Here is a 24,133-nt window from a genome sequence, read left to right as displayed (position 1 = left end):
ATCTGGAATCTGTGTGAACCTTAGGCTTGGTTATCATCACAGTGGCTGGACCTTGAACAGATCACTTGAAAGCTGCTCATGTGAGTGGAGATCTTCATGTTGTCTTCTCCATGTAATCCAATGTGAAACTTAGAATTACAAAACAGATACTTCCAGAATTGCTGAAGAGGCAGTTTAATTATTCTTTGAGCTAATACTATAGTGGTTTGTTCCAAATACTATGTATCACCTGTAGGACCTTAGTCAGATGTTACCTGAAGTTTTCAAAAATACTAATCCACTTAAATTGATTTATTTTCAAGAAAGGAAGTAACCAGTAGATGATGATGGTGATGGTGATGATGATGGTGATGATGTTGATAATAAGATGATGGTGGTGATGGTGATGATAGTGATGATGATGATGGTGATGATAATTTGCTGGTGATGATAATGGTGATGATGGTTGTCATGGTGATGGTTATGATGAAAATGGTGATGATGGTGGTGATGGTGGTGATGGTGATGATGATGATGATTATGATGGTGATGATAATTTGCTGGTGATGGTGGTGGTGATTATGATGGTGATGATGATGGTGGTGGTGGAGATGATGAATGTGATGATGGTAATCATGGTGATGATAGTGATGATGATGGTGATGATAATATTGACAGTGATGATGATTGTGAGGATGGTGATGATGATGATGATGGTGTTGATAATGAGATGATGGTGGTGATGGTGATGATGATTGTGAGGATGGTGTTGGTTGTTATGATGATAATGGTAATGATGGTGGTTGTGATGTGTTTTAGTATTGTGAGTGTGATGAGGGGAAGTGGGAGGGGCTACTAAGGAACCAGGAAAATGTGGTCTGTGTTGTTTATTTGGGAGTAGGAGACAGGAGGGAGCAGAGCTTACCAGGGCATGCAGCCACCCTGCACACACAGACTTCCCTGCACACTCGACACCAAACACTTGTCCAAGGAGCTGAAATGCAAGCATTGTTGGTATGCAGATGGAGCAGTGTGTTGGGTTTCTGTGGAGTGTTGGAAAGCCTGGACAATAGATTTGATAATTAGTTTAAATGTATAGTAGAGTCGATGGGAAAGTCAGAGAAACCCACAGAAGCTGGTAGTGAGGGGTGACTGTGCATCCAAATACAAAAGTGAACACTGGAGCCTGTATTTGTCAGGGTCCCTGCAGCTGTTCTAACCAGCTGTGTACATGTAGGGAGTGGGTGCAAAGCTTGGGCTTGTTCCAGGGTAGGCAGTATGGGAGACCCTCTGCCTGCATGGCTCCATGGGGGGTTTGAGTCAGATCCTGCTGCTCTGTGGGGGAACCTACACTCCACATCTGCCAGCCACCACCCCAGGACCCCTGCCATGTGCTGTAATACATGCCTCAGGACAGTCCCCAGATCTGAGAAACACGTGGGAAAGTTTACCAGAAACTGAGGAACATGAGGGTTTAGGTTGATGATTCTTAACTCATGCTGAGAAATGAAAAACAATAAACAAATAAATGAAAACAAAATAAAATTTTGAAAATGACCATCTAAGTTCTAAGTTAAAGAGAAAGCTCCAAAATTTTCTGCAGAAACAAGCAACAATTATAACCTGCAAAAATAACCTGGAGAGGAAAAGTCAGACATCTTATCAGAAGATGGGCCAAAAAGATATTTGTGTGCTTTAAAATTTTGAGGAATAATGACTTTGGAATGGGAATTATTTATACAACAAAACTATCAACAAATATGAGATCACAACACAAGCAAGCTGAGATTCAAGAATGTAGAATTATAACCATCCTTAGGTGCTCTCTGAACAATAACAACAGAAAACTCTTGCAGGCACTCTTGGGAAAGACAAGAAAAAGGAAAACTAAGGAAAATTGCGAAATAAGAGGCAACTTTGCAGGAAAAATACATAGCAAAATGAAATCTTATGTTTAGATCTATATTTAAAATTAAAGGTAACTTTTTGTAATGTCCAATAAAAAAATAAATCTGGACTAAGACAGGATTATTATGTGTGGGTTTCCTCCAGGGTGAGGCACAAAGGAATTTCAGCAGAAAGGAGAAGTGAGCAGGGCTTACAGGCCCAGGCAGGAGACACGGAAGAGCAGGGCTCTGGAGAATGTTCAGCATCACTGGAGAATGTTCCTGAGGATGCCTGCCCTCAGGAGGGGTCCCTGTGGCTCAAGCTGGTGCAGGGATCTGGGTGCAGGAGAGAAGCAGAACCAAAGTGTGGTTAACACATGTGTTGTTGTGATTGATCAGTGGGGACAAGCATTCAGCTATCAATCACCAAGAAGGACTTTGGAGGGTCTGTGTCCTGGATTAAAAAGGGGGCGGCATGGGTCTCGTCTTACTGCTCTTTGTAGCCAGTAGTTCTCAGAACACAATGGGTGGAGGCTTCTGTTTTCCAGGGTCACGGGCCATGGGCTGGGGCAAAGCTCAGCATTGTGTGCCACCCTCAGCTAAAAAATACCAGATGGCACCAGGACCCTGAGAGGCAGAGAGAGTGTGGCTTGAAAAATGGGGCCAAGGGTGTCAGATGTTGAGCAAATCACCAGCACATACAGGCATACCTCATTTAATTGCACGTTGCTTTATTGCACTTTGCATATACATATTTTTTTACAAGTGGAAGGTTAAGCCTTCAGAAAGGTGGAGAAGCACCTGTAGGTATGGTGGAAGCAGCGGAACTGGAACCAGAAGTGGAGACTGAAGACGGGACTGAACTGCAATCTGGTGATTGTACACTCGGAGTATACTCCAAACTTGAACAGACAAGGAGCTGCTTCAGGGGGGCGAGAAAAGAAAGTGGTTTCTTGCAATGGAAACTATTCCTCGTGAAGATGTTGTGAAGATTGTTGAAGTGACAACAAGGATTTAGAACATCACATAAATGTAGTTGATAAAGCAGCATACGTCTGAGAGGATGGACTCCAGTTTTGAAAGAGAGTCTCCTGTGGGTGAAATGCCATCAAACAGCATGTCCTGCTGCAGAAAAATTGTCCGTGAAAGAAAGTCAGTCGACGTGGAAAACTTGGTTGTTGTCTTGTTTTAGGAACCTGCCACAGCACCCCAGCCTTCAGTAGCCACCAACACTGGGGCAAGAATGCCACCAGCAAGAAGATCACTGCTCACAAAGAGGGCAGATGATGCCTAGCATTTTCTGACAATTAAGTGTTTTTAAATTGAGGTGTGTACATTGTCTCGGAACAGTGTTCCAGGGGAATGTATGACTCGGGGTGTTTTTAATGTTGTAGTTGAAATCAGAGATGGATTATTTCCCTTTGGAAAGAAAATCCAGATTCACTGTATTATGTTTTTACTGGTTATATTACAAATTGAATAGCTTTTATCCATGGTTATTTGAAGTATTGATGTTAAAACAATGGCAATTTTTTTTTATATTTTGTGAGTTTCTGGATGAGATCACTGAATATCAGCACTTGGGGCTTTTCTCCCCAGAGCATGCTTTCCTTCTAAAATGTGTATTTGCTGGTGGGGTCTGAGCCACAGGACACACACCGGCTGGTTCCAGGAATGTCTACACAGCTGGAGGGACCACTGATAAGATTGGTAAGATTATTGTTGCAGTGCCAGAAAAAAAAAAGAAAAACAAAACAAAAAAAAACAAGACAGCTTGATCAGCCAGGTACCTGGCAATGTCTTAGCAAAGATGCCTTCATGTTCAGCAAAAAGAGCCCATCTTATCAATTGAATACATTATTTCTTGGTTCAAAAATGATTATAGCTAAGAGAAAACGTGTGTGTGTGCAGCTACCTACGTCAGATGGTGAGAATATGCACTTCCTCTTTGCCCACTCCCAGCACTGCATCTCATGGCTCACAGCCCTGCAGCTGACTTCATCGTCCTCCACTATTTTAGAGCATGATGAGCATGTCTTCTGCCGAACGAAAGTGATTTCTGGAGGTTATTAGTAGCATTACATGGTATTAGCAATAATTCTTATCATTAATATTTTGTGAAGGTTTCAAATTGTCAGCTATTTTGCATAGTCCTTCAAATGGAATAAAACAAATTTTATCAGGCATCGTGAATTTGTTTTTCTTATTATTTTTTAGTGTAAGTTCCATAAGCATACAATAGCTGTATCTTCTGAGAAAGATCTGAATATTCCTGTAAATGAATTTAATTTTGGTAGCCCAAATAATTCCTAAAATCTATGGATATAAGTTCAGATTTATACAGGAAAGTATTGTAGGAATCTACACACCCTGAATCCCGTTGGTTTCTGAGTAAAAGTAGTATTTCAACTTCTCACTGCCACCTGGGAAGGTCCAAAAGAAAACTGCAGCAAGTAGCCTCTTCAGGTAAATTCCCACCTGTATCTATTTGCTCATGAAAACAACATGAAACATGTTAAGAAGGGGCTTGTTTAGTGTACATGGGTTCATTGAACAAGAAGTGACACCATTTATTCAAAGTGATCTAATATCCCCGGGCTCTCCAAATACACACCCCTTTTAAATGATTTAATTTTCTGAATTTGTAACGGGAATGGTGCATACTTTTGAATAAATTTAATAATTAAGTGAAATGATTATGTTGTAGAGGCTACTTCAGTGTTTGCCTAATATTTGCATGTTTGAGTATGTAAACTTACAGAACTTTTAGTGACAAGACACTAAAAACAGAACCAAATAGCATTATACAGCGTTCTCAAAGTGTTTGGTCACAGTATTCCTTTACTCTTCCAAATTACTGAGGGACCCTGAAAGTGTTTGCTTTTGGGGTTATATTTATCAGTATTCATCAAAGTAGGCATTAAAACTAGGAATGTTTTAAAATATTAATTATTAACTCATTTAAAAATAACAACAGTAAATCCATTGCAGGTTAACAGAAATATTTTTTTACATGTGTGAACACATGTTGAGCATGGATGCATGTATTAGTGGTGTGTACACACAGGTAGCATGGATGTGTTTATTTGTGGTGTGAACATGTATGTAGTGCGGGTGTGTGTGGTGGGAGCAGGTGTGACTGAGCGTGTATGTAGCATGGGTGTGTGTGTGTGTTTGTGGTTGAGCAGGTATGACCGTGAGCATGCAGACAGCGGGTGTGTGTGTTTGTGGTGTGAGCAGGTGTGACCGTGACCAGGTGTGTAGCATGTGCGTGTGTTTGTGGTGTAAGCAGGTGTGACTGTGAGCATGCAGACAGCTGTTGTGTGTGTTTGTGGTGCGAGCAGGTGTGACCGTGAGCAGGTGTGTAGCATGTGCGTGTGTTTGTGGTGCGAGCAGGTGTGACCGTGAGCAGGTGCGTAGCATGTGCGTGTGTTTGTGGTGCGAGCAGGTGTGACCGTGAGCAGGTGCGTAGCATGTGCGTGTGTTTGTGGTGCGAGCAGGTGTGACCGTGAGCAGGTGCGTAGCATGTGCGTGTGTTTGTGGTTGAGCAGGTGTGACCGTGAGCAGGTGCGTAGCATGTGCGTGTGTTTGTGGTTAAGCAGGTGTGACTGTGAGCATGCAGACAGCGTGTGCGTGTGTTTGTGGTTAAGCAGGTGTGACCGTGAGCAGGTGTGTCACGTGTCCGTGTGCTTGTGGTGTGGGCGGGTGTGACGGTGAGCATGCAGACAGCGTGGGTGTTTGACACATCTTCTCGGACAAGGCTGAGGCGGTCCTGCCCCACCGGAGGATCTCCCTCCCTCCCAGTCTTAGCAGCCTGTGGCGGCTGCTCCTTTGTCTCGCCGTCCGGGTCCAGCCCTGGCTGACATCCTCACACCTGTTGTGTGGCGTGGCCACAACCACCCCCTCAGGCAGTCACACGTGCTGACCAGTGGTGGCCTGGTCTGCATGGAACCCTGGGTCCTCGGGGGTCTGGGCCAACTGCCCGGGGTGCCTCCAGACCGGGTCCCACTTTGAGAAGGATTCAAACCCCCTTTCTGTTCAGAAACCGCTGGTCTAGCTGTTTCTATTTCTAACGTTTTTACTGCATGAAGTTGTGCAAATTTGGAAAGTTATGACTTCACTTGATTTGTGAATATCTTCCACAAAATGTGTCTTCTGGAGCTGTGTACGTGTGCTGCCTTCCTTCCTGTAAGCAGAAGAGAGAGACTCTCTAAACACATTACGTGTGGGGGACCCTCTTGTTACTGGCAGCCCCTCCCTGCTGCACCTGCTAGGTCGCAGGAGCGTAAATCCCACCTGGGAAAAGAGCTGCTTTCCCAGAGCTGTGGGTCATGCCGGAGGGAAGCCAGGGAGACAGAGTGTCTTAGATGTGTGCGCAGTAGGGTATTTGCAAAGAGGAAGCCGTACGCCCCACAGCTGTACACACATCCTCCCAGCACTGAACAGGGTGGGAATTAAGCCAGGGCTCCTGCGTCCAGGCTCAGAAGGATGGTCCTGGGTGTGACATGCAGACAGGGATGCTGCCTCCACACATTCTTCTCTCTGAGTGCTGAGGTGTGCATAGCCCTCGGACGTCCTGGGGCCTGTGACCCTGTCCTAGATGTCACGGATGCCCCCTCCTTAGCATACAGAGAGGAGCACGTGAGGAGGGGGGCCAGCACACCCCCACACACACCCTTCCCACTCTGTTCTGTGCAGGTGTGGGCACCTGCTTCCTCCAGGTGACAGGCTGAAAGAAGCAGCAAGCTCCAGAATGTGCCCCTGGACATGTGTAGCTGTGAAGAACAACCACAAGGTCAGGTCGTCTCTGCTTTCTCAGCAAAGCTATAAATAAATCAACTTCCCCTTTTCATAAATGAGCCCACAGAGTAGCTGCCAGAGAACAGAGGAAGCAGGGGGTTGTTTCCGGAAAAGTGTCTGTATATTTGTGTCACAGGTTTTCTTACAGCACACAACCTGGTACCGGTCATCAGGAGGCCGTGCTAATTGACCAGTGACATTAGTGCTCGACTCCTGTAGTTCTATACTGTTACTTCCAACTTGAATATATAGTTGAATATTATTCACAGAAGTACCCAGATATATTTGCAGGACTTCATGTATTTCATCTCTGCGACTAAGGCACCCCCTCCACGCTCACGGTAGCTGGCGGGTCAGGGCCACCGAGACCAGTGCGGGTCATGAGCACACCTGCAGGTCCGAGACCCCACCCTTGCCTGGTCCGCAGTGGCCCTCCTGGGGCTGAGGCCGTGTTTCCCAGACGTAACTGGGCTCAGGTCAACCATCCATCACGGCTGGTATGAGCCAGACATAAGCAACCTTCCTCATTGATTTGCTGTAAGAAGAGCAACCTGTTCTTTGTTCATTAAGCAAATGTACATGGCACCATGTGGCTCTCCATTCTGGTGCACATTTTCAATCACTTCATCTTTTTTCTCAAAATGCCCATTTAAGATGTCTTCACACATCTGCCTGCTGACATCTGGTTATTAATAATAGGAGCCCAGAGCACTTTGGAGTAACTTTCTCCTTCACAAGAGTCCGTGGGAGCCACACACGGTCCCTCTTTGCTTCCAGCTGTTCCCCACACAACATGCGCCCCTTGCCATGGCCAGCCACGGAGCCCACCAGTGGTGCTGGCCGAGTTTGCTCAACATTATGGCCCAGATTCATCTATGCCATTGGTAAGGAGGAATGTTTAAAATTTCCGTGTGGTTTCCGCTGTTGATCTGCTCTAAGGTGACTGGGCATGCGGGGCTTTTTCCATTTTGGCGTACTCTGAGTAAGATCATCATGGGCTCTCTCGTGTCCTTGTGTGGGCCCAAGGTGCCTTCTGCTCTTAGACGGGCAGGAAATTGGCTCCAAGGGCACACCCGGGCAGGTTCCAGAGTGGCCGCTCCGGGTCACATCCCCCTGATCCTGTTCCCTTTGGATTGGGGGTCTGGGTGTAGTAGGGTCTAATGTTCAGTTAGTGTCTCAGGGATTTTTACCTGTTTCACTTGTTTATGGCTCTTTCAGAGTCAAGCAAATCTGCCACATTTCATTCCCGCAAACTGCGTGGCGGTGTTCTTTTGACGCACAAATGCCTGAGGAGGTGCAAGGAAGAAAGTCTGTCTTACAGCAAAATGCTCATGTTTTTACCAGTCTAAAAAATGCATCCTTGATTTATTTGTATGTGTGGTTTTCATGCCTTAACTTCTGTTGCACACACACCGGAGAGTGAGCAGGTCAGCCGTGCAGACGCTACACACAGATCTTTCATCACCACATGAACGTTTGACTGTGGAAACACTGCTTTTGCTTTAATTTCATTGAGAAACTCAGAAAACATCCACCTTTTAATTTTATGTGGTATTCTTTCTTAAGTTAAATTTTATATATATGGACTCAGAGAAAAGTATACCTAGTTTTGAAAATATACAATTTTCTATTTTTTCCTTTGAAATTTTTTAATTGTTATGTTAATCACCATACATTACATCATTAGTTCTTGATGTAGTGTTCCATGATTCATTGTTTGTGCATAACACCCAGTACTCCACGCAGAATGTGCCCTCTTTAATACCCATCACCAGGCTAACACATCCCCCCACCCCCCTCCCCTCTAGAACCCTCAGTTTGTTTCTCAGAGTCCATCGTCTCTCATGGTTCGTCTCCTCCTCTGATTTACTCCCCTTCATTCTTCCCCTCCTGCTATCTTCTTTTTTTTTTCTTAACATATATTGCATTATTTGTCTCAGAGGTACAGATCTGTGATTCAACAGTCTTGCACAATTCACATCACTCACCATAGCACATACCCTCCCCAATGTCTATCACCCAGCCACCCCATCCCTCCCACCACCCACCACACCAGCAACCCTCAGTTTGTTTCCTGAGATTAAGAATTCCTCATATCAGTGAGGTCATAAGAAACATGTCTTTCTCTGATTGACTTATTTCACTCAGCATAACACCCTCCAGTTCCATCCCTGTCATTGCAAATGGCAAGATCTCATTCCTTTTGATGGCTGCATAATATTCCATTGTGTATATATACCACTTCTTCTTTATCCATTCATCTGTCGATGGACATCTTGGCTCTTTCCACAGTTTGTTTATTGTGGACAGTGCTGCTATAAACATTGGGGTGCACGTACCCCTTCGGATCCCTACATTTGTATCTTTCTGGTAAATACCCAGGAGTGCAATTGCTGGATCATAGGGTAGCTCTTTTTTCAACTGTTTGAGGAACCTCCATACTGTTTTCCAGAGGGGTTGCACCAGCTTGCATTCCCACCAACGGTGTAGGAGGGTTCCCCTTTCTCCACATCCCTGCCAACGTCTGTCGTTTCCTGACTTGTTAATTTTAGCCATTCTGACTGGTGTGAAGTGGTATCTCATTGAGGTTTTGATTTGGATTTCCCTGATGCCGAGCGATGTTGAGCACTTTTTCATGTGTCTGTTGGCCATTTGGATGTCTTCTTTGGAAAAATGACTGTTCATGTCTTCTGCCCATTTCTTGATTGGATTATTTGTTCTTTGGGTGTTGAGTTTGATAAGTTCTTGATAGATTTTGGACACTAGCCCTTTATCTGATATGTCATTTGCAAATATTTTCTCCCACTCTGTCAGTTGTCTTTTGGTTTTGTGGACCATTTCTTTTGCTGTGCAAAAGCTTTTTAACTTGATGAAATCCCAATAGTTCATTTTTGCCCTTGCTTCCCTTCCCTTTGGTGATGTTTCTAGGAAGAAGTTGCTGAGGCTGAGGTTGAAGAGGTTGCTGCCTGTGTTCTCCTTTAGGATTTTGATGGACTCCTGCCTCACATTTAGGTTTTTCAACCATTCTGAGTCTATTTTTGTGTGTGGTATAAGGAAATGGTCCAGTTTCATTCTTCTGCATGTGGCTGTCCAATTTTCCCAACACCATTTGTTGAAGAGACTGTCTTTTTTCCATTGGACATTCTTTCCTGCTTTGTCAAAGACGAGTTGACCATAGAGTTGAGGATCCATTTCTGGGCTCTCGATTCTGTTCCATTGATCTATGTGTCTGTTTTGTGCCAGTACCATACTGTCTTGATGATGACAGCTTATAATAGAGCTGGAAGTCCAGAAATGTGATGCCGCCAGCTTTGCTTTTCTTTTTCAACATTTCTCTAGCTATTCGGGGTCTCTTCTGGTTCCATACAAATTTTAGGATTATTTGTTCCATTTCTTTGAAAAAAGTGGATGGTATTTTGATGGGGATTGGATTGAATATGTAGATTGCTCTGGGTAGCATTGACACCTTCACAATGTTTGTTCTTCCAATCCATGAGCATGGAACGTTTTTCCATTTCTTTGTGTCTTCCTCAATTTCTTTCATGAGTATTTTATAGTTTTCTGAGTACAGATCCTTTGCCTCTTTGGTTAGATTTATTCCTAGGTATCTTATGGTTTTGGGTGCAATTGTAAATGGGATCGACTCCTTGATTTCTCTCTCTTCTGTCTTGTTGTTGGTGTATAGGAATGCCACTGATTTCTGTGCATTGATTTTATATCCTGCCACTTTACTGAATTCCTATATGAGTTCTAGCAGTTTTGGGGTGGAGTCTTTTGGGTTTTCCACACAAAGTATCATATCATTGGTAAAGAGTGAGAGTTTGACTTTCTCTTTGCTGATTTGGATGCCTTTGATTTCTTTTTGTTGTCTGATTGCTGTGGCTAGGACTTCTAATACTATGTTGAATAGCAGTGGTGATAGTGGACATCCCTGCCACGTTCCTGATCTTAGGGGGAAAGCTCTCAGCTTTTCCCCATTGAGAATGATATTCGCTGTAGGTTTTTCATAGATGGCTTTTATGTTATTGAGCTATGTATCCTCTATCCCTATACTCTGAAGAGTTTTAATCAAGAAAGGATGCTGTACTTTGTCAAATGCTTTTTCTGCATCTAGTGAGAGGATCATATGATTCTTGTTCTTTCTTTTGATAATATATTGTAATACATTGATTGATTTGCGGATGTTGAACCAACCTTGCAGCCCAGGGATAAATCCCAATTGGTCATGGTGAATAATCCTTTTAATGTACTGTTGGATCCTATTGGCTAGTATTTTGGTGAGCATTTTTGCATCCATGTTCATCAAGGATATTGGTCTGTAATTCTCCTCTTTGATGGGGTCTTTGTCTGGTTTGGCAACCAAGGTAATGGTGGCCTCATAAATGAGTTTGGAAGTTTTCCTTCCATTTCTATTTTTTGGAACAGTTTCAGGAGAATAGGTATTAATTCTTCTTGAAATGTTTGGTAGAATTCCCCTGGGAAGCCATCTGGCCCTGGGCTTTTCTTTTTTGGGAGATTTTTGATGACTGCTTCAATGTCCTTAGTGGTTATAGGTCTGTTCAGGTTTTCTATTTCTTCCTGGTTCAATTTTGGTAGTTGAGACATCTCTAGGAATGCACCCATTTCTTCCAGGTTATCTAATTTGCTGGCATAGAGTTGCTCATAATATGTTCTTATAATTGTTGTATTTCTTTGGTGTTGGTTGGGATCTCTCCTCTTTCATTTATGATTCTGTTGATTTGGTCATTTCTCTTTTCTTTTTGATAAGTCTGGCCAGGGGTTTATCAATCTTGTTAATTCTTTCAAAGAACAGCTCCTAGTTTCGTTGATCTCTTCTACTGTTCTTTTGATTTCTATTTCATTGATTTCTGCTGTGATCTTTATTATTTTTCTTCTCCTGCTGGGTTTAGGCTTTATTTGCTGTTTTTTTCCAGCTCCTTTAGGTGTAGGGTGAGGTTGTGTATTTGGGATCTTTCTTGTTTCTTGAGAAAGGCTTGTATTGCTATATACTTCCTTCTTAGGACTGCCTTTGCTGTATCCCAAAGATTTTGAACAGTTGTGCTTTCATTTTCATTGGTTTCCATGAATTTTTTTAATTCTTCTTTAATTTCTTGGTTGACCCATTCATTCTTTAGTAGGATGCTCTTTAGCTTCCATGTATTTGAGTTCTTTCCGACTTTCCTCTTGTAATTGAGTTCTAGTTTCAAAGCATTGTGGTCTGAAAATATGCAGGGAATGATCCCAATCTTTTGGTACCAGCTGAGACCTGATTTGTGACCTAGGATGTGATCTCTTCTGGAGACTGTTCCATGGGCACTAGAGAAGAATGTGTATTCTGTTGTTTTGGGATGGAATGTTCTGAATATGTCTGTGAAGTCCATTTGGTCCAGTGTGTCATTTAAAGTCTTTATTTCCTTGTTGATCTTTTGCTTAGATGTTCTGTCCATTTCAGTGAGGGGGTGTTAAAGTCCCCCACTATTATTGTATTGTTGTCAATGTGTTTCTTTGCTTTTGTTATTAATTGCCTTATATAATTGGCTGCTCCCATGTTAGGGGCATAGATATTTACAATTGTTAGATCTTCTTGTTGGATAGACCCTTTAAGTAGGATATAGTGTCCTTCCTCATCTCTTATTACAGTCTTTGTTTTAAAATCTAATTTGTCTGATATAGGATTGCCACTCCAGCTTTCTTTGGGTGTCCATTAGCATGGTAAATGTTTTCCACCCCCTCACTTTCAATTTGGGGGTGTCTTTGGGTCTAAAATGAGTCTCTTGCAGACAGCATATGGATGGGTCTTGTTTTTTAATCCAATCTGACAGCCTGTGTCTTTTGATTGGGGCATTTAGCCCATTTACATTCAGAGTAACTACGGAAAGATATGAATTTAGTGCCATTGTATTGCCTGTAAGGTGACTGTTACTCTATAGTGTCTGTGTTCCTTTCTGGTCTATGCTGCTTTTAGGCTCTCTCTTTGCTTAGAGGACCCCTTTCAATATTTCTTGGAGGGCTGGTTTCGTGTTTGCAAATTCCTTTAGTTTTTGTTTGTCCTGGAAGCTTTTTATCTCTCCTTCTGTTTTCAATGACAGCCTAGCTGGATATAGTATTCTTGGCTGCATATTTTTCTCGTTTAGTGCTCTGAAGATATCATGCCAGTCCTTTCTGGCCTGCCAGGTCTCTGTGGATAGGTCTGTTGTCAATCTAATGTTTCTACCATTGTAGGTTACATATCTCTTCTCCCGAGCTGCTTTCAGGATTTTCTCTTTGTCTCTGAGACTCGTAAGTTTTACTATTAGATGTTGGGGTGTTGACCTATTTTTATTGATTTTGAGAGGGGTCTCTGTGCCTCGTGGATTTTGATGCCTCTTTCCTTCACCACATTAGGGAAGTTCTCTGCTATAATTTGCTCCAATATACCTTCTGCCCCTCTCTCTCTTTCTTCTTCTTCTGGGATCCAAATTATTCTAATCTTGTTTCATCTTATTGTATCGCTTATCTCTTGAATTCTGCCCTCATGATCCAGTAGTTGTTTATCTCTCTTTTTCTCAGCTTCTTTATTTTCCATCATTTGGTCTTCTATATCACTGATTTTCTCTTCTGCCTCATTTATGCTAGCAGTTAGTGCCCCCATTTTTTATTGCACCTCATTAATAGCCTTTTTGATTTCGACTTGGTTGGATTTTAGTTCTTTTATTTCTCCAGGAAGGGTTTCTCTAATAACTTCCACGCTTTTTTCAAGCCCAGCTAGCATCTTTATAATCATCATCCAGAACTCTAGGTCTGACATCCTACTAATGTCCGTATTGAGTAGGTCCCTGGCAGATGGTACTACATCTTGTTCTTTTTGCCTAGGTGATTTTCTTCATCTTGTCATTTTGTCCAGAGGAGAATAGATGAATGAGAGAACAAAATGCTAACAGGTTAACAACATCCCCAGAAAATATACTCTAAACAAATCAGAAAAGGCCTGAAACTATGGGAAAAGAAAGGGAAAGAAAGAAAGAAGAAAGAGAAAAAAAAAGAAAAAGATAAAAACAAACAAAAACAGAACAAAACAGAAAAAAAACAGAATATGATCAAATATGATCAGGCTAGTGCATAGATCAGTGCCACACACTAGATATTGGGCATATTTTGGTCTGTTAGAAGAAAGTGCCTCCTAAAATTTTAAAGAAAGAAAGACATATATATGTATAAAATAATGTTGATACAATGAAGGGATGGAATATGACTGTAAAGATGAAAATTATGAAAGATTTTATAAAAGGAATTGATAAGAAGTTGTTTGAAAAAAGAAAGAAGAAGATTAAAAAAAAAAGAAAAAAAAGGGAGAGAATGTGATCAGGCAGCAGACTAGAACAAAGCCATACACTAGTGATTTAGAGCATATTTTGATCTGTTAGAAGAAACTGTATCTCAAAATTTTAAAGAGAGAACAACTTATATATATATATATATATATATATATATATATATATATATATATATGCCAAAAATAAGGGTAACTACTATTAAAGGATAGAAATTGACTCTAAAAATGAAAATAAAAATGTTTTTTTAAAAAAAGGGATTGATAAGATGGTTGAAAAAGGGAAAAAGAAAAATTAAAAAAAAAAACAGTTAAGGGGCGCCTGGGTGGCTCTGTCAGTTAACCGACTGCCTTTGGCTCAGATCATGATCCCGGAGTCCTGGGATCGAGCCCCACATTGGGCTCCCTGCTCGGTGGGAGGCCTGCTTCCCCCTCTCCTGCTCCCACTGCTTGTGTTCCTGCTCTCGCTGTGTGTGTGTCTCTCTCTCTGTCAATTAAATAAATAAAATCTTTAAAAAAAAAAGTTTAAAAAAATTAACTTTGAAAGACTAATGAATCATGTGAAAAAAGCCATGAATTCTATGTGCAATATTCCCCTAGCGGTGGAGTTCTCCCGTTCTCCTCGATTGATAAACTAGGTCTTGGCTTGCTGGCTGTTCGTGCTGACCTTCTGGGGGAGGGGCCTGTTGCCGTGGTTCCCAAATGTCTTTGCCGAGGTGGAATTGCCCCGCCCTTGCCGGTCTGGGCTAAGCAGTCTGCTCGGGTTTGCTCTCGGGAGCTTTTGTTCCCTGCAAGCTCTTGGTACAGCTTTGGAGGATGAGAGTGAAAATGGTGGCCTCCCAATCTCCACCCGGAGGAGCCGAGAACTCAGGGCCCTGCTCCCAGTGCGCCCCCAGAGAAAAGCAGTCAGTCACTCCTGTCTCCCTGGTCTCCGGCCACACTCCGTGCTCACCTGGCCTGTGACCGATCATTTCTATCTCTGGCACCCGACCCCGTGTGGAGTCTCCAAACCCAGCAGATCCCTGCGGTGCGCTCCCACGCTGCTCCTCCTGGGGGATAAAGGGGAGTCTCCCAGGCTCTGCCGCTTCTTGGGTGCTTGCTGCAGGAGCAGTGGCCCGACCGGGCCGCGGATCATGGTTTATGGCAACCCCGAGCTGAGAGCCCACGCCTCGGCTCCGTCTCTGCAGGCGGCTTCCCCGTTCTGATACCTGGGAGCTCTGCCACACTCAGGCACCCCCGGTCTTTCTGTGACCCCGAGGGTCCTGAGACCACACTGTCCTGCGAGGGTTCCACCCCCCGCTTAGCCACTGGAGCGACGTCCCTCAGCGGAGCCGATTTCTAAAAGTTCCGATTTTGTGCTCCGCGGCTCTATCACTTGCCAGAAGCGGCTGATGGAGGCCCCCTCCCCCGCCATCTATCCTCCCGAATATCGCCTCGGATTCACTTCTCCGCACGTCCTACCTTCCAGTAAGTGGTCGCTTCTCTGTTCAGAGAGTTGTTGCTATTCTTTTCTTCAATCTCCTTTTGAGTTCGTAGGTGTTCAGAATGGTTTGATCCCTATCCAGCTGAATTCCTGAGAGCAGATGAAATCCAGGTCTCCTACTCCTCCGCCATCTTGCCTGTAGGGTCCACAATTTTCTATTTTTTACAACAAAGCCCAAGTAATATTTTAAGAACATCAACTAGACATTCTGAGCTTGTAGTCTCTTTCCCAGGTTGACTGAGACTTGAATGACCTTCTCTGCTGTGTAAGTTCATGGTCTGCCGCATATGGTCTGACTTCATATATTGTGAAGGATGAGGGACCGCACGAGGGTTAATTAGAATCACCATCTCATTCAGATTCAGAAACTGGAGTCTTTAATTTTATTGACCTTATAGCCCATAGTTCTTTACTTGAGTTATTTGCTAAAGCTTTTCGATATCTGGCCTGATCCCACTGCCTCCTTCTCCCTGAAGGGAGCTGTGGTTGGAACAGGGTATGACTCCAGATGTGGGTGCATGTGTGAGCCCCTGTAACACACACACTCACATACTCTTGCACGGCTAAGTTCACCAGCTGTGGACACCGACTTTGGTCCGTTGAGAAGGTGCGAAAGAGCCCGCTCTGCTGACTGGCCACAAGGTGCATGTTGACCCCAGAAGACCGTCCCTGCCTCTCGTCTGCCCAGGAACTCAAGGGCTCCACTCCCTCTCCTCCACCGGATTCTCCGTGAGTGGGATGCTGAGCATGACAGGGTGCTTGCGGCCTCACCCAGCAGGGCCCACAAGCCCTGGTCAGCCCCTGAGCAGGGGGGCCGTTGGGGACTCCGGCCTTGGTGGGGAATGTCGGGAGCAGGGACCAGCTTTGGAAGCACAAGGGCTGGACCACGCAGGCTGGGAAGCTCTGGGACGATGGCTGTGGGCAAAGCTTCACACTGTATTCTTTGCAGAAGTTGACTATCTGCCTATTAAAGAGGTGTCTCAATATGTCTTCTCTCCTTTCATATTAAGCTATGTGTGTATAAAACTTGAATGTTGGATGATTTTTAAGTCCATTTCAACAATCACCTTGCAGCTCTGCTAAAATCACGGGATAGCACACATTCATATGTAACATGACTGGTTCTGAGTGGAAGCTTGTCTACAAGAAAGCGAAAGCACTGCTTCTGGGCTGTGTAAGGATATTTCTTGCAACAGACTTCCACCTCTCACAGGTGACAGCTGACGTTGGGTGTAGGAAGAGAGGAGGGACCACAGGTACTTGCTCCATCTCATTTTCCACACCAGGGACACTTGCAGAATGTCCTTCAAACATGCCCAGGCAGACGGGTCTGTGGTGGGGGGGGGGGCATTTCCAGTCTGGGATGACTGAGCGTCCAGGCTCTCAAACCACCTTTACGTTGTTAGAACATCTACCTGTGTGTGTCTGTTGGCAATCGACTGGTCTCTGCAGAAGGCACAGAATCGAATAACTCACAGTCCCCAAACCCAAGGGGACAAGGTGTGTACTCCCGACTCTTTTTCACATTCTGAAAGCTGCTTATTTTTCTCATTACTCTGGAAGATTCAAGAATCAAACCTCACTTCGTCCCTTTAACCCCCATCACCACCCTTCTGATGGGATTAGTGACATTTATGAACCAACAGAGTGAAAATAGGCATCCTTCAAGATGCAGAATCCTCCTCTGGGTAACAGGTAGGGCTCAACAAAAGAAGCAGAACCAGTACAAAAATGTCTGTGAAGGGTTCTATTGCAAGGACTCAGTTCATAACATTTAGACACCGGTCTAATGGTCCAGAGAATGGGGCCCCATGGAGACTCAGCGTTGGTCTCTGCAGGCAGATGGGGGCACACGGCCATGTGCTTCTCCAGGTCCTGCCCACGGGGAGGACATCCTGTCCCACCATCCCACAGGGATGGCGCAGAGAGGAGCCATGTGCCATGGCTGCCCATGTCCAGGAGGGGCCTGCATGTCCTGTGGAGCCATCTGCACCCCAGGGCCCCGGACTTCCTTTCCTCTGTCAGCTCCCTGCGAAGCCACAGGCTGGGAGAGAAGGAGTGTGGCAGGCACGGGGACTCGGGCACTCCTCTGGGGAACCCACAGGTGTCTTCGGGCTGCATGAGCCCATCTCCTGGGCACAACTTCCACGTGGCGATGGAGCGTGGCTGTGGACACCCAGCCCCACGGCCTTCTGGGTCCGGCAGCACCCATGGGGCCACGGTCAGCCTGCTAGCTGGCCAACTTGATGCATCCAGAGGGCGACTACGTTGTTTGTGGATATGGCCTAGCTTTCCTCCTACGTATGCCCTGTGTAACATCCATCAACAAAATTTAACAATTTTCTCCAGGGAACCTTGAACATCTTTCGAGAAAGATTCTCCTATGTATTTTCGTCATTATAAATGACACTTTTAAAGTAGCTTCACCATTCTGGTGCATAGAAATGTGATTACTACCAGGGTACAGCTCATAGGCCCAGCCCCTTGTGGTCCGGCTGCTTCTAGGGGCTTGCCTGCCTGGTTAGTTTGGCACTTTCCCGGTACCTGTGAGCCTCTAAAGTCCTGTGCTCCCCGGGTCTTCCCGCTGAGTGCACTCCATGGGAGCCGCTAACCTTCCCCGTTTAGACTGGTGTTTGCTCTTGGGTTTGCCATGTTTAGGCCACTGACCATCCAAGGCTGCAAAGCATGCTAACCTGAGTGGGTGTTTTCCCTGACAGATGGCTGTGACCAGCCGCTGGCGTCCACACTGCCTGCCTCCTCCTTCAGCGGCTCCTCCGAGCTGTCACGCAGCCACAGCCCCGAGTTTGCGAGACTGAACCGCAGAGACGGTAAGTCAGCTGACTGCCTCTCAGTGATCCATGGTGGCCGGCTAACGGACTTTCAACAATTCCTGCATTTCTTTTGATAAAGTATTTTAAGTGGATTATCTGTGGCACAGAAAGTAAAACTCCAAGCAAGTACTGGGTGTGTAGGCATGTTCCCAAGTGAGATTTTGCACGTAAAGAACGCCAAGGCTGGTCTCTCTCCTTGTGCATGTTGGGGCCACGGAGCGAGCCACGCCGGAAACAGCTGTGAACTGGAATATTGTATACAATCATGCCAACATTCCAGTCATGAGAATATGTACATACCTTTAAATATACCCAGCTATTTATCTAGGAGAATATTTTTTCTATCACAAATACTCACTTCTAGGAGTCTGTTAACCTTGATGTTTAATTACTAGTCTCCAAGTTGGACAAAGAAATTGGAAGGTGTATTAGTTTCTTATTGCTGCTATAACAGATTCCATAAAGATTTAGTGGCTTAAAACCACACGAATGTATTATGTTATGGTTTCGAAGGTCCAAGGTCTGGGACGGGTCTCACGGGCTGAAATCAAAGTGCTGGTGAGGCCACTTCCTTCTGGAGGCGCCGGGAGCCTTTCCTGGGCGGTCGCGTTGAGAGCCCGCTCTCCTGGCTCAGCTCCTCCCTCCATCTCCAGCGCCGCGGGGTCTCCCTGGTTCCAACTCCTCTGCCTCCCCCTTCCCACCTAACACCCTGTGATTACACTGACCTCCCAAATTCAGCCAATTAGCAGCCTTAGCTCCTTCCTGCCATGTGAGGCCACCAGACCCATCCCAGGGGTTGAGAAGTGGACCATCCTCCTTACAACAGAGGCTAGAAAAGCAGTCTCAGATACTTGCCAATTAAAACTAAAGACAATCATTCCGTTTCTTCCCTTGATGTCTCTGGAGGAGGAATGGGAATGTAATGGTACCTTCCCAGGTCATCAGGGTTGTTCTGTTTATACCTTTGAACCCTCGGTTCTGGGGTGTCGCTGTGCGCGGCTTGCAGAGAAGAGCAGGGAACTGTGTCGTCTTCAGCAGCTCTGCACAAAGCTTAGAGTCACCAGAGGATATCACCATGATCCTTGTCATGAAATGGGAAGGCGGGAGGCCTGCACACAAATTCCAGGGAAGTAGGTCGCACTCCAGTCCCCCAGAAAACCCCTGCAGAAATGAGAGCCTGTTCCTCACCCCACCTTCTAAAATCGCTCCCTCTGCTCTTTCTCTCTAACTTCTTGTTGTCCTGAGCACTAAGGCTCAACATCTGACCACGTTTAGTACAGTGAACATTCACAACATAAAAAATAATGGCAATTCATATAGGATTTCATAGGTATTTGAGATTTTCATTAGAGATAGATGGACAGATAGATACTCCCACCAAAGTGCTCACTACAAAATAGATGTGTAGACGTGTTGACACTGATCATTTTCTATTTCATTTTGTTTGCTATTGAGGGGGCAGAATTAGGTGAGGAGGTGGTTTGGGTTCAAGGAAAGTAGGTTTCTCCGGCCTCTGTTCTGGAAAACAAGTTCAGAAAGAAACAAGTTTGAAAGAAAACCTCGGGTCTGGAAGGGTGTGGCTTAGGCCAAGCCACACACTGGGGCTGGATAACCCCCTGGCCCCAGTTCTAACCTCCCCCAGATGCAGTCTTAATGGTCAGACCCCCTGCCCCTCCCTCAAAGGGAGGCAAAGCCAGAAAGAACAGTCCTTTCCCTTTGCTGACAATTTCCCTGCCTCACCTCCTTCCTGCAAAACGTCCATTTTGTGCAGCTCCTCAGGACTCCCCTCTGCTTGCTAAACAGGGTGGTTCGTGAATCTTGTAAGGAACCAAACTGGATCTTCAAAGTTACCGGGTTAACTTTGGGGTTTTACAGATGAGAGCCATACCTTCCTCCCCGAGACGGTGTCAGTGCTGGTTACCGATTGTACGGATAAGCATGGCTGGTAGTGAAACCACAGTGGCCCCCTGCTTCCCAGCACAAACAGCCTCTGTTGACCACAGGCCAGGAAACCCAGCTCCCCTCGGCCACCCTCTGGTGACACCCTGGGCTTCTGCAAGTCCCCCTCCCAGGGCCTGCCTGCCGTCATGTTTGTCCTGCCGGTCCATCCATGGCGTGCATGGACCCCTGGGCTAGACCCCCAGCTGGCCTTCCTTCCCAGGCCCTTGAACAAGGGCTCCTATGGGGCCCTGGGAGCCCAGGCCGTGCACTGTCCCCCCACCAGCTCCACAGCCCGGGCCCAGGCCCCCAGCCTCCCAAACACAGGGTCACAGCAGCCCCCCAGAACCAGCGTCCTTCCGAGGTGCACTCGAATGAGCGGTCCGTGCATGCTTAATCTCGCAGCCTTTTCCTTTCTCCAAATGATATTTATTTGAGCTCCATTACGTCTGAGTGTCAAACATCTCTGCACGCAGATTATCATTATCTTGAAACACAAAAGCAGGATTAGATTCCTTTGCAGGCTCTTCTCCAGGATGAGCTGGATTCACCCAAAACTGTCACAGTAAAAAGGAGGGGAGGGATCTTCATGCCAATAAAATGCAATAAAAGAAGAGATGTTTTAGAAAAATCCACTGCTCGTTCTCACTTGAATCCTACTCATTGTTCCCAGTTTAAGAGAAGCATAAGGTTTTTCTTTTGAAAATAAAACAGAAAAGTCTATATTTCAATTAGTTTCTTTCAAAGTTTTCACAAAGAATAGAGACACCATTTACAAATCACTAAATTTATCTTCAGTCTGTGCGTGTTTAGCAAATGACAAGTGAGCATACTCTCCATTTGTTGGTTAGAATCACATTTCCCACCCGGGCACGTGAGCCCCGGGATTTTCCATGAGTGAAAATCATTTTAATCCACTGTTTTCCTACAGCTCATAATGAAGCAAGATATCAACTTTAATGAATCCTATTTGCATGTTAATTAAGCTTAAAACAGCCCATCTTAATTATCTGTTACTTGCTAATTCATTGTTTTTGATTGGGTTTTATTTTTTTCTCCCCACGGCTAGCCTGCAGCATTCACAGGGGAATTGCAAACTGAGTGAGTTATTGAAGGCTCTGTGGTGCATCTATTGTTTCAACATTTCTCATTTGATTTGGATTAGGCCGTGAAGGTTGGCTATGCAGGCAGTCTGAACATGAATAAATGAACACAAATGAATACACCAACAAATAAATTTCTCGGAGTCAGAAGCCCATAAAACATGAGGTCTTCCCATTGCAGGTCTGGGAGCAGGCAGAAAACAGGCCATTTCTAACCAGACCACTCACTGCTTTTTGTTCTGTGTCAGGGGGCAGGGGGGAGGTGATGTGGGACACCCCACGTGAAGGGCACCGAGGCCCTGGGAGAGTTGTGCCCCTTCTCCTGGGGGAGGAGTCCAGGCTCCCTGGTTGTGGGACAAGCCAAGTTTCCCTGTGCAGGTCATGCCGCTGTCTTTCCCTTGGTCGAGGGAGTTCGGTTCCCCGTAGCTCCGAAGGAATAATCCAAGATTCCCCAGCAGAGGGTCGGTTGGCTGTAACAGCGCTCCCGGGAGGCACCTGCATCACTCCCACAGCTCCAAGTGTCTCCTCCTTCATTCACCATTTCCCTGCGCTGTATTGTGAACTGTGATGCTTCTGGAAGCGAAGCCTGTTGGTCCTTTACCATCAGTGCTGCTGAAATGGGAGGTAATCTCAGGCCGGAGATGAGGCATCCATGAGGTCGGCAAGGGGTTGCCCACACAGCAACCCAACCAGGCACTCGGGTGCAGGAATGACAAAGGAAATGACAGCACCAGCAAGAGGTTTCTTCCAAATCTCTTACCCACTGAAAAGGGCATTTGTCCAGGCCCTGACCCGCTGAGGGGTCTCTGGGGGGAGATGGATGCAGAGAAAAATGCCCCTCTGCCCAGGACACAGGAAGGCAGCAGCAAGCATCGCTAGCACTGTTGATGGAGGTAACCCCAGGGCAAGTCCCCAGCAAGCTCTGGCCTGGAGGCCCCACCTGTGTGCCCGCAGTTGGAAGTCCGCTAGGGCTGTACAAGCAACCATCAGCCTCGCATGTGCCCACGGGCTGTGGGGCAGCTGCCTCCCGTCCCAGCCCTGAGACCTGAGCCTCTCGGGAACATCCTGGAACATGCTCAAAATGTCCTAGATCATTCATCAGTCAAGGAACAACCTGACAGATCCGATTCAACGCTCCCTCTACATTATATGCAAACAGAACAGCAATTTCAACTAAGTGTGAACTAAATTTAATGGAGAAATTTTTTTAAAATGGTTTGCAAAAATGCTCATGAAAGGGGCAAGGAGATGCTCCCGTTCAGTTCAGATTTATTTTACCACAGGAAGCAGTTCCCTGAGAAAGTGTGACAGGTCTGTTCCCATTGGAGGCTGGACCCGACACCCAGGCGGGGACACCACAGCCCGGAGTGCTGGCCGTGGATGGGACAGCGCAGACATGCAGACAGGTTTCAAGTCCCCGGAGGTTACTGTAGGTGAGACAAATCTGGAGCAGGGTAGTTCCATGGTCCTCAGGTGCACGTGGCTGGGGCTGGGGGAATTCGATATGGGGGTACATTCTCCACTTGACCTCGGTCCCCAGTTCACTCAGCTGCTTTCACGGAAAGACATTTGGATTTGTGCCTAGGCACGTGTGGTGCCACGGAAGCTGTGGTTGAGCTGTCCTGGTGGGGAGGCCCAGCCTGAAGGACGCCTCACATGCAGATCCCAGCGAGCCACACAACACTGACTGGCGTCCGTGCAACACTTTGCATTTCTTTCCCAAATCAATGGCTTCCACTAATGCTGCCAAGGGCATTTCAGACATTTCTGCCACCAAACATTACCAGAAAGCCTAGACAGAATATTTGTTTAAGTGTTTGAAGATACTGGGGAGTTTCCAGGCCATGGGGCCGGGATCAGGAGAGGGAAAGCCTATCGCTACGGCCGCTGTGCTGATGGCTTTTTCCAAAGTGAAAGCCACGGCGACAGGCTGCAGGCTGAGGAGGACCTCCCCGCCTTGTTGGGATGCTGCCCCAAAGTGGGACTCAGAGGCCCTTGAACACACCACAGACTTTGGGCCGAACCAGAAAGACCCGTTTTCATTGCAAAAAAAGCCCAACCCCTGATTGGACCGAGCTGCCACTGCTTTGAGAAGCAAGAGTAAATTAACTCTGGGAGAAAATAAATCATCCAGAACCTAATAATATTTTTACATTTTAAAAATAAAACTATCTAGTTTAGAAATGGAAAAAAGGGCTCATAAATAAGATTTGACTGAAAACCAAAGACATAAAACAGAGCTTTATTAATAATAATAAAATTATAAGACAGTCTTTAAAACAAATATAATTAATATGTTCAAGATATTAAAAGATGGATAATTTCAGCAAATAACTGGAAATGAATGGAAATTCAAATGAAAACAGAAAACAATAGGTAAGAGCAACAAAGTCAAAAGTTGGATTTTTGAAAATTTTAATAAAATTGACAAACCTATATATGACTCAAGAAAAAATAGAAAATCTGAATATACCTAATACAAATAAAGAGATTGGAGTCATAATTATAAACTTCTCACAAAGCAAATCTTAGAACCCAATTATTCATGTATGAATCCTACCAAACAGTTAAAGATGAATTAACACCAAGCTTTCACAAACTCTCCCACAAAATAGAAAAGAAGGGGAAACTTAAATCATTCTGAGTTCAGTGTCACCTTGATACAAAAAGAAAACTACAATCTAGTATCTTTTAAGAAAGTGGACAAAAAAAAAATCTCAAAAAAATTTATAAAGTAACTAGCAAATGAATCCAGCAACATACAGAAAGAAGTATACACTGTGACCAAGTAGGATTTATTCCAG

The 24,133-nt window shown here is 45.2% G+C and overlaps 1 protein-coding gene across 2 annotated transcripts in view; it reads left to right on the top strand.

The window, feature by feature from the left end:
• LOC113920904 (contactin-associated protein-like 4) overlaps positions 1 to 24,133 on the top strand; it is a 169,142-nt gene that overhangs the window by 9,977 nt on the left and 135,032 nt on the right. For both annotated transcript variants that reach the window (XM_027591300.2, XM_027591299.2), the window contains exon 2: positions 18,175 to 18,285. In XM_027591300.2, the coding sequence (XP_027447101.2) occupies positions 18,175 to 18,285 (111 nt within the window). The remainder of the gene's footprint in view (positions 1 to 18,174; positions 18,286 to 24,133) is intronic.

The sequence above is a fragment of the Zalophus californianus genome, chromosome 3 (assembly GCF_009762305.2).
Source record: "Zalophus californianus isolate mZalCal1 chromosome 3, mZalCal1.pri.v2, whole genome shotgun sequence".
Classification (NCBI taxonomy): domain Eukaryota; kingdom Metazoa; phylum Chordata; class Mammalia; order Carnivora; family Otariidae; genus Zalophus; species Zalophus californianus.
The sequence above is the reverse complement of the archived record's forward strand: the minus strand, read 5'-3'. Positions and strand labels throughout refer to the sequence as shown.